Consider the following 13,849-nt stretch of genomic DNA (forward strand, 5'->3'; position numbering starts at 1 on the left):
TTTTCCATTTTAAACAACTAAAGACAGTGACAACATATAGTTTAAAATTTCCCATTGTAGGACGTAATAAATTATTAATTATAACTATAAGAATAATAAAGGTTTGAAGTAGAACAAAGTTAGAAATACCTCCGTAATTAAGACAAAGAAGTAAGACAAACATTTTCATTCAAACTTAAATAATGAAAAACATGAAGGTAAAATTCATGATGTTCTTCGTGGTTTACACTGAAATAGGATCTATTACATTACACGAACATCCATTAATATAAACTTCAACTATTAAATCATCAATTGCACAATTATCAACCTCAAACACCATCACATCTCCCTCCTTCAAGCCATATTCTCGTAATATCCCATTAATGTGGACTATAGCTTTTGTATCACTCCAAGCCCGAACTCACAACTATAAAGCATTATCAAACCAAAAACCTATTACAAAATTGTTTTCAATCAAAGATATTAAATGTCAAAACAGTTCATGTACTTACATTTTTATAATCTTCATTTGTTGTGCAATCCATAACTGTGAATTAAACAAAAACAATTAATCAACATTCACTAAAGTAATCCACATTTACGAAGTAAACTAACTTAATCAACAAACAATGATCAAAGTTCATAAACAACCTTAAATCGACAACAAGAACAAATATTAAGTCATGTTTCCAACCACCACATGGAATTCTCTTGAATAAGAAAAATCATGCTATCACAAAAGGTATCCGTTGTACATCACTCATTGTTGGTGTAGTGGAAAATTATTTAGCCAAACATCTTGTGCAATTGGACCCTTCTTTAATTTGAATCTTCCAAACATAACAAAGCAATCCGACAAGGTAAAATTACCTATTTGTCAACCAATACTAAAAAAAATTAAATATATAACACGTTTGACCAATTCTATCACTTACCTAATGACACCATTAAATTTGAAATAATCTCTTAAGCTAAACTCACTTCAGAAAGAAAAGCCTTTCACGTGAGTGGGGAAATACGATATTCCAGAATACCTTAATTATGTTCTGTTTCAGGTGATGTTAGGGACAAAACGAAGTTCAAATGATTTGCTTGACTGCCCAAAACCGAGTTAAGCTTGTTTTGTTTTGCACAGTGACTTTTGTAACCATCAATTTTGGTTGGGACACCTTAAAACCTAGAACAGAGTAAGCGACCATTTTGGAACACGCACCTAACTGCCTGGGAGACTCTTTCAAATTTGGAGTTCCATCACATTACTCTATGTTCATCATATTTCCTTTTTATGCAGCTTCTCATCAACAACAAACATAAATAATATAACATTACAAGGTGGAACTTCAATCAAACCCCAACATTCACGAATCGGAGAAGACGAAAAACAAAAAATCATTGTTTTTGCACATTAAGCACATGCCTCAGAAAACAATAACCACAACTCAAAAAACCAACTCGACAAACTCAAAATGGTACCGTACCAAGTCACCGGGATTAGGGTTTAGGGGGGATTTACCTTCGACCAAATGGAAGCGAAGGTTCCCGGCGGTGATGCGGACGGTGACGGACAACCGGAGTGCGGCGGCGACAGTCTTTCCGGTGAGCAGGAGATGGTCAGAGGTTGGTGACGAAATGGAAGGAGTTCGAAATGGGTGTGACGAAATGGGAGGGGTTGTCGAAAATGGGAATCCCAAATTTGAAACCAAAACCCTACACAAATTCAAATTTCAGAACCAAATTCACTTTCCTCTCTCTGCCACGCGTCATGATCTGAGGGAATGTTCAAAAAGCAAGCCATTTCTCTCTCCTTGCCACGTGGACCAATGAGTGTGTGACACGTGGGGTGTGTCTAAATGTTGTCTGAATCTGTTGTCTACATATCATTTTCCATATTTTTATATCTTTAGCTTTGTGAGAAAAGTTCAGTACAACTTTTGAATTATTTTCAATTCAACTTTTGCATTTTTAAATCTATGTATTTAAACGTATCTAGTCTTGTTTACTTATCAGTCTATGATTTCCTCAAATAAATTTTATTTCCTGAATCTTCGATAGAAATGACCGAAATCGATCACAACTTTCTAATCCAATATTAGATTAGTAGATCTTAATTCTTGCGTGCTCAATATTTCCACAGTAGTTTCAAAAAGGGTTTAATTGATAGACTATTTCATCCACCCATTAAATTAATAATTTTCCAGGCGCTGTTTATGATGTTTAGATTACTTTTAAATAATTGCCTACCTGAGCAACACCAGTGGTTGCTGGTTACACAATGTCACGTATGCAATAGTAAAGAACTCCCGAAGCAATTTGCTTCAAGCAGAAGCAAAAGATAAAGAAAAATAATGCAATAGTATTCATTTCAAGGGGAATGTCAGCAGACAACATCTCATGGTTATCACATTTAAAAAAGTGACAGAGTCTTGAAAGAAGAAGTCAAACCTAACAAATTTCAATCAATAACAGAAAAACTACTGAATTTTTATGCAATTGAGGAAGTATTGATTGTATTTATTTTACTTTAATAAGTAACGAAGAATTACAGTGCAAAAACTATGGAATCGAAGAGGAGCCGTGAAGCAATTAACCAGAATTGGTTAAATTGTTCAAAGACACTCTAATCTTTTTCAATTCCATTATGAAAAAATCATTTGATTTCTGTTTAAGAGCACCCTTCCAATCAGTCTTTCTTTTCTTGACTTTCAAAAACCCATTTCATTCTCCTCAGTCTGCATAAATTTGTCTTCCTGGGAAGCAAAAAAAATCAAGTAAAATGCTGCACTTCCACGGCGGGATCATGTTCCATTTGGTCTACCTGAGCATACTTATAAAGCTTCTCATTAAACAGTACCTGGGGATCCTTGTCAATCAAAGCCCCATTCTCGTCATAGGCATCCTTCAAGAACACAGCCCAATTCATCTCAGTCCCTGCCAAGTAAAACGCTCTGGGCTGTTTCCGCAGCATCTGATAAGTATGCTTCGTCAAACTAAACTCCTCCTTGAACTCCACAAGGTGATGAATGGAAGCCCTCTTCTCCAAAGTCAAGCTCAAGAACTCATGAATCAACCCGACCCGATACTTTTCCGCCTCCAACGTCCACAAATCAAACCTATGCCCATCCGAATAGGGAGACACCAAGGGAAGGGAGTTCAGCAAATCAAGCTTCCTATTATCGTCCAATTCCAATTCCAAATCCTTCCCATACTTCACCGGAAACCTAAACCTCCGCTTAGCCGAATCCTCGTCAACAACGAACTCCCTCTCAAGAGCACTCACGGCGAGAAGCGGGTCCCACTTCACCAACTCCAGCACCCTCTTGCCGTCGCTGTCAACCACTACTTTGAAAAAGTCAGGGTATTTGGCGACCCTGTCGCGGAAATCATCGGGGATGCCAAAGAGGGTTCTGCAGTGGTGGATTTTGCTCAAGGGGATGCGGTTGCGCGCGGACATCATAAGGAGTTTGCGAACCTTCTCGACGCGGTTCAGTTCCATTGCGTCCATGAGGGAGTGCTCCTCAGCGAGAAGGTCCTCCATGAGATCAGTGAAGCCGAGCCAGGACTTGCCGTCGGTGTGACGGTAGGTTTGAAAGAGGAGGGGGTGGCGCTGGAGGAAGCGGGAGACCTTACGGCCGCGCGGGAATCCGAGCTCGCGGTGGAGCTTGCCGGCGTCATCGAGGCGGAGGACGTGCTCCGGCTGGGCGGAGAGGAACTGCTTGGAGCGCGTGACGAAGCGTAGGAGGGCGTCGCGGTGGAGAATGCGCTCGAGCGAGGGAATGAGGTTGGGCTGGGTCTGGACCGGAGAGGTTCGAGGGCTGGGCTTGGGCTTACGTTTTTTCTTGAACTTTTTGGGGGTTTTGGTGACAAGGAAGGAGGTGGAGAATGGGGCTGTGGAGGAGAAAGGGTTAGGGTTTAGGGTTTTTGAGGATTCGACGGTGGAGACGAAGGAGGAGAAGCGCCAAGCCATTAATTGAGATGAAAATCATTGATCATCAACACGAAGGAGGAGAAGCGCCAAGCCATTAATTGAGATGAAAATCATTGATCATCAACGGTTTTATACGTGAGGATAGCAATCAACGGTGATTAGATGATCTAAAAGTATGTTATTAAAAAAATATATACAAAAAATATTTTCCGACCTGCCGGATTCGAACCAGCGACCTAAGGATGTCTGTTAACAACTACAGTCCTCCGCTCTACCAACTGAGCTAAGGTCGGGATTTGAAATATTAATCAACGGTTATTAATAAATAAAATTATTTGATTTAAAAAAAATCATTGTAAATGATCTTCACAAAACTTTTTTAGTTTAAATTTGGTGTTAAATAATGCATTTTTTTTCTGTAATATCATCAAAACCCTTGTTGTATATACAGAATATGCAACTCTTACTTAGCACTTGAGTTTAACTACTTCTGTGTTTATTTTAGTCAAACTCTCTCTACATATATAATACTTCTGTATGGAACGTATAAGGTTTTCTAATAAGGGAGTTAGAATGCAAATATCTTAACTTATAATTCTTCTTATTTTGTTTTACTTGTTGCCTTCTTAAAATGATATTTTTTTTCCAGATTAAATGTGAATTTTATATATATACTCAGGATTTGTTCTTAGTTATTAGCCCAATTCAATTCCAATCAATGAATTCCTGATTAAGTAGTTTTAATAGGATTCTCATTATTTATTAATTCTGATTTATCTTCGAATTAGGAAGATGGAAACTACATATCCTTTTACATTTGATGTTAGACCACCATCCAATGAAACCAATCCTTAATACGTAGTGCTTCAGTTTTAAACTATTATGATGATGGAACTTGAATTATAATAAAAAAATGTTAAATTAACTATTAACTGAAATTATTATATATATATATATATATATATATATATATATATATATATATATATATATATATATATATATATATGTAAAAAAACACAAAGATGCGAGTTTATATAACATAGCCGGACATGCACATAGTGAAGAGGTAGTTATCATTAACTGTCCAATTCAAGTAATAACCAATTCACTTCTTTAATGTGACTAAAGATGGCATTTATACTAAAATTTTCAAGTCAAGTGAAAGATTATTGAAATTAGCCTGAGATGGTGAAAACCAGACAAAAGAAAAGTACGCATACACTGCGCCTTAATTTGGAAAGAAATGAAAACTTGGATCACACACTAAACTGATTCTCCAAACACGGAAATATAACTGAGTTTTAATCATATTAGGTAATTTTCACAGGCTAATGTTGAAAATGAGCTTGATTCCACGTTATATATATTGACAAGATTTATCAAAACATGGTTTTTCTGGGGTTTTACAGGAATGAGAGCAGAAAAATAATTGTATAGGGATATGAGGGAAATTTACTTATTCTATCATCATTCATCTTGCCAATCTTAAATCATCATGTGTGTAACTGTAACCAGATATCACATGAAAAATTGAATGAACCAGTATATACTTTCTTCATTTCATCCGCTCTGCTCTGCTCTGCTCCTCGTTTGATAATTACAAGGCCCTATGTATATATGCCTTACGGCTACATAGGAGTTGGATGGTATCATTGACGAGAATTCACTGTTTCCTCTATGATTTCTTTTTTCTGTCCAAAATTTTCAATCCCCACCTTCTATGGTGGAGCATTATGATAATAAATGAACACTGTGAAAATGAATATATGAATATTATGGTCTAATTTACTCTGGACTTTTAATGAATTAATTTGCCTGTTTCTTAAAGAAAGGTTTCTGACAGATCAGGAGTCTCTGATCGCTGTCACTTTCAATTTCTACGACTCGAGCATCCCACTTTAGCCGTTTCGTTAGAGCTCTGGCTGACTCTATTATAGGAACTGTGTCACGAATTATAATCCAACCCTGCAAATATCATCACCAATTGTCACCATATCAAATGGCCTAAAAATATACCAATCCATTCAATAGGAAGTACCTAAGCTATCTGCTAATAGCCTCCTGCAAATCTAAACCCCTTAGTACCTAAGAAGAATCCATTTTAGCTTTATGCTTCCACAGGTGAAAAACAAAAGTTAAAGCTTTCCCAAATGCACTTAATTTGATGATCACATTAGAGTTACTGGGCTGACCCTAGTGATTCTTAAATGGAGATTGAACTAACTGCACAATGAAGATGCATACCCTACATATATATATACACAATACCATGCTGATAGTAAAATTTTTAAAACTAGCGTCACTGACAAAAAAAAAAAAAAAGTAAGGCCATAAATCACACAATATTAGGCAAATTGGCAATAAATCTTCAGCCAAATTAATATCCAGTTAGTATTAAATCATATGCTCAAATCCAGGCCATTATGATTTAATTTAATAAAGAAACAGAATCTATTGCATTGCTTTATGACAATAAAACCCAACCAAAGTGAAATCACGAGACTCCTTCTTTTGTTAAGTGTTTAGCTATGGTTATGAAAAGGTTATCCTCACTCCAGTGTTTATAACAAAAACGTATTCACGTATGTTCATAGCTTTATATATTTATACCTTATAACATTATCGGATGAAGTGAGTAGGAAAACAAAACACTGTAAAGTTAAAAGTTAAAGGACCACAAATGGAAAGTCAAAGCCCGAGTATATTTACATACCTCCGGCCGAAGTATCCTGTCAATTTCAATGAACACGTCAAGCATCGCACATCTGTGCTGCTGAGCGAATTCAAGGGACAAAAGTCCTGCTGCATGCACCAAGTCATACGTTCTAGGGTACGTTGGAAAGGCCTCACACCTAGAAACCACAGAAGATCAAAATTGTAAGAGATATGTAACTGGCGACAAGTGTTCAGAAACAGTGCCCTTTTCAATTATCGGTGGCCCTTTCACAAGGAAGATAAGTTTAGAATATTTAATCTAATATGCAAAACTTTGGCATGTGATAGAGTTTAAAGATATAAACGCATTCCAAAGCATCGTTTAAAAGCTTAAGTTTAAAGATGAGTCAGTCCTTACAGCTCCTATTCACAATTTAATTTAATTTTGGCGTTGAGTGGTATAAGGTTGTTCACTGTTCATGCTTAAGCCCGAATAGCTTTGTGATTAAGGGAATGTTAGAGATAGGTTAAACTAGTCCTTACTGATACAATCTTCAATATTTGTCAACTATTTTCCAAGAAACAAAAGAAAATAACTTGGGAAGTAAAAACGGGAAGAGATGCCATATCACAAGTTTTGAAATTCAAATTTCTGGGATCGATATTTCAAATGCTAAGATGGATAAAGGACGATACACAATATTTCTACACAAGGAAATATAGCTGTGATACCATTTGAGTCAAGAAATTAAGGAAATAAACTAGTATTTTGACATGTACAAAAAGGCCATTTGATCAATAATAAAAAGAGTATTTTTTATGAATTTTAGTCATGCGAAAAGGGGGAGAAGGAAATCAAGAAGGACAGTGGAGAAGGCTGCAAGACTAATCTCATCGTGAACGATTATCTCCAAGGATTTTGTCTTTTGACAAAACCAAATGACGTCATGATTCCTGTGGTCATCTTACCCAATGAGATAAGGTTTTTGTTGCTGGATTACCATAATTTTTCAGACAAAACAGTCAGCAAACTGAATTTACTTATTTTACATCAAACAAAACTAAAAAACAGAGAATATTCAAACTTAATTGCAAATGTCATATCCTCCCCACCAGAACTTAAATAAGTTCTGATATGTCAGTACAAGGCATTGACCACGGAAAGCTTATGTCACAAGGAAAAATTGAGTAACTGTAAGAAGTTAGTTTAGAGGGGCAATTATGTGTGGATGAGTTATTTTATCAGTTATGTATTGTCATAACATAACTATTTTACTGGGCAGTTATTATATTAGACAGTTACAGATGTTCTAGTGATATATGGAGGTTTGAATGTATGTTCGAAAGAGAGAACTATAAGTCGTCGGGGCTTAGGCCTAACAATCGTTGTCAATAGTCGGTGAAATCTCTTCAGCCTAATAAGTACGGTACACACAACCTAGTTCAATGCCCTAATGGTTACATTTTACACAAGGAAATCTATAGTTCTATGTATTATGAAGGTATCAAAATGTTAAAAGAAAATTGGAAGAAAAGGCAAGGAAGAAATACTTTTAGCACATGGCCTAGAATTTCAGCCAAACAAGAAAAGGGCAAACAAAGAATCATGAAATTCTAAAATAAGAGAAAGAAGCTTAAAATACCAATCATGCATAACGCCAACATATCCTCGGTCCAGGATCAAGGGAAGGTAGTTGGGTGCATTCAAAGGTACCACATTCATTACCCATACAGATTTTCCAGCGTGCAACAGTGCAGAATTAAAACCACCAAAATGAGCATTCATGTCTAGCACATTTCTTAGCATGTTATAAGGTGGCGGAGGATCCTCATCACCAGGTCTCTTTGGATGATCAGAAAATATTAATGGTGATAGAAGAGACCAGTAATTATGGACTGATGCTCTCCAGCTCTCAGAATCCTCAGAAAATTCATCAGATTGCAACCCTAATGCAAGTAAATAGATACGTATTAAGATAACCTACCTGACAGCAGATTTCGTTCAGTTATATAGTACAGTTAAATCCTTCCGTTAAGAGAAATGTAAAAGTAAATGTCAAAGAACATAACAATTACCAAAGTGTTCAAGATCCTTTTTGTTCAATTGATCTATGGAAGGCCAAGTTTCCCTCTTTTCAATAGAAATCCAACGGCTGCTATGTGTTCCTCCTATGCAGTTTTTCAATTCTCGATAATATGGAGACTCTACATCATACCCTCTGCCACATAAAGGAGGGGGAGAACTGTTCTTTCTGGAAATCCAAACACACAGAAAATGCAAAGTATTAGGAACGTTATAAAATTGTATGCATTATACGAATTTGGAATAATGTGTTGAAATAAGTGTATAGCGGAGATTGAATAATTATTGAAGATTTATTTAAAACATTTAGCAGTCCAGATGTGACTCTTTATATTTATAACTGTCAGAGCATTGTTATAGCATTAAAGTTATTTTTCAATCTTTGAAATGTCCTTGAATGTCAAATTGTCATGAAGAATATAAGCAGAAAGGAAAAAAAAAAAGAGTGATTCAGTTTCAAATTATCGCCCTCTTGTTCTAAATTTTCAGCACAATTTTAAAGAACGTATTTTTCTTGGGTGTTAAATACCAGCATCACCTCTCGAACAACACCAACACAAATTCATATTCTCATGTAAAACAGATCCTGGTTGTTATAAATTTCTTCCACGGATATACAAAGTGTAATATATTTTTATCAATACATGTTACAACAGTGATACCTTGAGCTGTAGCAATCCTTTGTACTTGTTTTCTTCCATACGACAGTTTCATCTTGCTGTGGAATCATGTCCCAGCAAAGATTTTCAGCAAAACTTTGTATGAACTTCCATCTTTCTTGACTAACTCTGTCACGAGCATTTGTAAGCGGTGAAGTCCACACAACATAACCCCCTGGCCTTAAAAGTCTATCAGCTTCAATCATGAGAGTGCCATCTATGACATGGAATATGAAGGTTAATAAGATTTAAGCAAAGTCCAGATATTCAGGGAATTCACCTCACTGACTACAAGGTAAAGTAGCTTGCAAATACCATTACAAAATGCAGAAATTAAGGCCAAGTTAAAGATTGCAACTAAATTATCGGATTCTTAAATTTAAACTTTGAAAAGGGAATACTAATTATGAAAAGAGGCAGCTTGATGGATGAAATGCATGCAGAAATGTGACGAATACATTAGCAAGTAAACTCCAGTTTGTTGGGAAGTTCAATGACTAGGAAAATAAACATATAATGTATGACCATATTTTTTTACTATTATGAAGTTTGCAGTTAGAGAATGGGAATATTATTTAGTAATAACTCTAATCTAATGGATTTTGAATAAACATTTTACAATACTAAACGGAAAAAAAAAAAAAAATATATATATATATATATATATATATATATATATATATATATTTTAAGTACAATGTTTTAGCCTAAGATGGTTCAGACAAACATTTATTTATAGTGCAAGCAACATAAATGGATAGAGTAATAATTTAATAAAAATGGGAAAAACAATTTGGATTAGTTGGAACATCCAGAAAGAACATAGAAGGCCATATTTAACTATCATTATTTATTTTTGTTTCCCAAACAGTAATGTAGACATAGGTGGGGATCAAAATACAACACAGGAGGAAAAACCCAGTTGAAATAAATCAACACATGAACTGTGTCCAAAATTTCAAAATTAAAATAAAATTAAAGAACATAAGAATGAATACATTGCAATAAGAAAAATACTTAGATTGAAATCGGAAATCCATGTATAATCATATTTGGAAGATAACCATAAATGTTCTATGACTGTCAACAGTTAATATTTTCCGTGGTTCCAAAAGAGTGTCGATGGATGGTCTAAGTTTACTTGTGAAACAATGGAATACCACAAGAGACAACCAGCCCTCAATGTTCAATTCCCGAATATACAAAAATGGAAAGGTATAACTTGAGAAGCAGAACGAATAAGTACTACAGTCTATAAGAACAATTTTTTTCTTAATTTTTGTTATCTAATTTTTTCTTTTACTGGTAATCATAATCCAACATCTTCTTTGGTGTTGCCAAATAAATGTGCAGAATGACAGAATTACAATGACCTTATAGAAAATAGTAGGAGGTAGGTTTTCAAAGATACCCTTTCGGTCCCAATCGATGCCACATCTGGCACAATGCAACATGTCAAAGGAGAGAGATGGATATGGCAATTGTTTTGAATTGAAAGAAGCAACCATAGCAGGAAGACCCCTCTCAAGTGTAAGCTGAACTTGACTGCCAGAAGGCTCATAGCTTGCAATGCACATAGTTAAAAGTTGATTCTGAAAGAGGTGTGCTCCAAAGCTACCGTAACCACAGTCAATATCCAGTATTGTTCTAACCTGTACATTCAGAATCTCAACATGTTCAATCAATGGAATATCATAAACAAACTTTAAGAACTACGTTCACATTCAATACCACTATAACCCTTCTGAAAATATATCACAAAACCCTCTAAATGCAGGGTACAAAAATACTGTGAATGCATAGACCCATCAAGTAGATGACGACATGCTGTTACACCAAAAATGTGAGAGACTTATTCCATTAGCCTATTGGATGCACTTAAAGACAACCAATTGAATCTTTATAAAGCAAGGTAAATAATAATAGGACGGTTCAGATATAAACAAGATTAACACTTCAACCAAAGGGAGAATATTTGGATTTTCACTCGTTGTTTGAACAAAATACCTTCAAGATAATTAACAATGATATCTATTTTATTATTAACAATGGCCTTAAGTCAATGCAGATGTCTACCCATATATCAACATTAAGCAAAGTAGACAAAGTTTCTACAACTAAATTTCACTGAAATAGTGGAATACGACTATAATTGATCACCACAAGAAATAAAGTAACAAATCCTTAATCACACCATTTTCAATGGAGAATAAACATCCATTTACCCCTGCTTTTACGAAGTTGGATTCATTTCTGAGCCCAATCATTTCAGCGATTTGATGCGAATAGTCTTCCACACCACCAAACATAAGAGAGGCTGAGCGAAAGGAAATTTGCTCTTCATCAAGCATCATCATCCTATAACCAAATAAAATACATGAAAACTTTAAGATGAAACAATAGCTCAAAGTATGGCAGCAAATAGGAAAGTCATATCACTCACCTTTTGGTTAAGCTTCCAGAAGAAAGAACCTCCTCTGCAGTGAGTTTAACATTAGCAACCCAGATAATATCCCTTCCAGTAGGCCACCTAAGAGGAATTTTATAATTTGGTGGTGAAAGTAATAAACAATCTTGCCTGAGCTCATGGCCACATTGCCGGTCAAACTCATTGCCATCAGAAAAACCAAGAGCTAGATTGTCGGAAACATTAAAGCAAGGAACATAATTTTCAAACTCCTTATAACAAAATTCCAATTCTTTCAGCCTTGAGGGTGCATAAGATATCTCCCCTATATCCAACAGGTCCGATACAAGTTGCTCATGGAGTCTTCTATAACCATGATAAATGTGACCCCTTGACGCAGTTGAAATTGAGATGGTCCACCAAAAAGACCCCGCAAGAGCAAGAATAACTACAAACACTAAACTAAACTTCAAGAAAAAAAGAATCAACTTATGCCTATTTCTTGGAGTGCCAATAATGTAGGGGTCAGATGATAAACCATTCTCAGTGATACCTAACATGGAATTAGAATTATCTGATAACAACCTAAAGGGAGACCTCAAGGGTGAGGGGTGAGCAGAGGAAAATCTTCTATCAAAACCTTCCTTTTCTGTCTTATCTTTGGATTGGGAGTCCCACGAGTCATTGTTTCTTTCAGGGATCCGAACAGGTACCCCTCTGTGTAGAGGCCTGGACATTCTCTACCCAATAAGCTAAATGCTTAGCGTGCAAATCCTCTATGAATACACCCAGAAACCAATACCATCATTCAATGTGAGTAAAGAAAAACATTGAGTGAATCCCCCTCCAATTCAGCAAGCACAAACCTAGCATTTAAAAGGAAAATTATGGTGTTCAATTAGAATTTGACGAAGCAATTCAAAACAACAATCTAGAAAATAAACAAAAAAAACTTCCTATTCAGAGATTAAAAACATGGGAATAGGGGAAAGAAAGACCTTTAATAATTTCAAACCACCAGATCCATCACATACCCAATGTTCAGATGTATAGATACCAACACATGATTTAAATCATACAAAAAAAAAGGGATAAACTTGAGTGGCAATTACAAGTCTGAACTCCGAAAGAACAAGATGGAAAGAAGTTAAAGTTGAACTAGAGAACAACATATGTAGGTGGATAACAAAAGAGTTAAATCACTTTCAGCTACTTCCATCAACATTAACTAGACTCTCATTAAAGCGTAAGCTCATTTTTCTTCTTCAAAAGACAAAAATCGTCGTCTTTGAGTTTCCGAATCGTAACCCAAAACCGAATCACATATAGTAAATAATAATTTCCGTAAAAAAAAAAAAAAAACCTTCGTTAGCCTTCCCAATCGAAACCCGGAGTCATACAAAAACGAAAGCACACTTTGTTATTTAAAAAAGACGGCGAACCAAAACGAAAAAGAACAATTTGACGTACCCCAATTGAAATTGAGAGAGCAAAAAGAAAATCCCATTTAGATCAATGCAGGAAGCAACATGAAAGAGCGAAACATTGGGGAGAAGCGTCAGATCAAAGGCAGTGAAAAGGAAGAGCTTTGGAAGGAGCAATGACGGGTACCTCCTCCATGTTTGAGACAAAAAGCGAAGAAGAAGATGAAAATTAAGAATCCCGAGAAACCAGGTTGAATTTTATGGCCACTTTCGTTGCTTGGTGCACACCACTCACAGAAACAACACAACACGTCCCTCTCTCTTTATCTCTATCCCCAGTGGTTTGAGATTTTGCTTTGGTTTCCCTCTGTAAGTATCTCTCTCTTTCTCACACACAGACACACTCGCAGCTTCCAATACTAACTCTGCTTGTGAAACAAACCAACGAAAGCATAAGCAACCAGATTTTGTACTGATCCGATCGTGACTCGTGACACTACCCCCAGAGCCAAGCATTAATAAAAATAAATCCCACAAATAAATAACTAATGCGAGTATTTAATAACCATCATGAAAAACATTACTTGTTTTTATTAATTCTACTGCCAATTAAGAGCAGCAGTAAATAATGTTACTATCATAGATTAACTTGAATTAATTATCTGGGATGAACAGAAGAAAAAGTGAGAACTAGGAAGCTACCTAAAAAGG

General features: G+C 35.7%; 2 protein-coding genes and 1 non-coding gene across 5 annotated transcripts; all 3 read right to left on the bottom strand.

Annotated features, from left to right (window-relative positions):
• Positions 1 to 236: 236 nt before the first annotated feature.
• On the bottom strand, positions 237 to 4,088 carry LOC106761085 (protein ROOT PRIMORDIUM DEFECTIVE 1). Of its 2 annotated transcripts, XM_014644585.2 has the most exons (3): positions 2,834 to 4,088; positions 495 to 529; positions 237 to 409 (listed from the first exon to the last, which is right to left on the bottom strand). In XM_014644585.2, the coding sequence occupies exons 1-3, from the start codon at positions 3,944 to 3,946 to the stop codon at positions 373 to 375; spliced, it is 1,185 nt and encodes a 394-aa protein (XP_014500071.1). In that variant the 5' UTR covers positions 3,947 to 4,088; the 3' UTR covers positions 237 to 372. The 2 variants fall into 2 exon arrangements, with proteins under 2 accessions (XP_014500071.1, XP_014500070.1); XM_014644584.2 differs by lacking the exons at positions 237 to 409; positions 495 to 529 and having other exon boundaries at positions 2,473 to 4,084.
• A 27-nt stretch (positions 4,089 to 4,115) lies between these two features.
• TRNAY-GUA lies at positions 4,116 to 4,200 on the bottom strand. Its single transcript is given in 2 exon segments — positions 4,116 to 4,151; positions 4,164 to 4,200. It is a non-coding gene; the product is annotated as a tRNA-Tyr (tRNA).
• Positions 4,201 to 5,386: 1,186 nt separating this feature from the next.
• LOC106762510 (probable pectin methyltransferase QUA2) lies at positions 5,387 to 13,660 on the bottom strand. 2 transcript variants are annotated; one of them, XM_014646473.2, is made up of 9 exons: positions 13,326 to 13,660; positions 11,751 to 12,580; positions 11,533 to 11,665; positions 10,719 to 10,959; positions 9,311 to 9,524; positions 8,642 to 8,817; positions 8,209 to 8,512; positions 6,624 to 6,762; positions 5,387 to 5,875 (listed from the first exon to the last, which is right to left on the bottom strand). In XM_014646473.2, exons 2-9 carry the CDS (start codon positions 12,449 to 12,451, stop codon positions 5,717 to 5,719), a joined length of 2,067 nt encoding a protein of 688 aa, XP_014501959.1. In that variant the 5' UTR covers positions 12,452 to 12,580; positions 13,326 to 13,660; the 3' UTR covers positions 5,387 to 5,716. The 2 variants fall into 2 exon arrangements, with proteins under 2 accessions (XP_014501959.1, XP_014501958.1); XM_014646472.2 differs by having other exon boundaries at positions 13,185 to 13,660.
• Positions 13,661 to 13,849: the final 189 nt, after the last annotated feature.

Source organism: Vigna radiata, chromosome 5, assembly GCF_000741045.1.
Source record: "Vigna radiata var. radiata cultivar VC1973A chromosome 5, Vradiata_ver6, whole genome shotgun sequence".
NCBI classification, from domain to species: Eukaryota; Viridiplantae; Streptophyta; class Magnoliopsida; order Fabales; family Fabaceae; genus Vigna; species Vigna radiata.

What these genes read in the sequence shown, in the direction of transcription:
- LOC106761085 (XM_014644584.2), bottom strand. Translation starts at nt 3,946, where the DNA reads ATGGCTTGGCGCTTCTCCTCCTTCGTCTCCACCGTCGAATCCTCAAAA.
- LOC106762510 (XM_014646473.2), bottom strand. Translation starts at nt 12,451, where the DNA reads ATGTCCAGGCCTCTACACAGAGGGGTACCTGTTCGGATCCCTGAAAGA. An exon ending in CATCGATTGGGACCGAAAGG is followed by an intron (nt 9,525 to 10,718) that starts GTATCTTTGAAA and finishes TCCATGTCATAG; the next exon opens with ATGGCACTCTCATGATTGAA. An exon ending in GTTGGCGTTATGCATGATTG is followed by an intron (nt 6,763 to 8,208) that starts GTATTTTAAGCT and finishes TGTGGTTTCTAG; the next exon opens with GTGTGAGGCCTTTCCAACGT.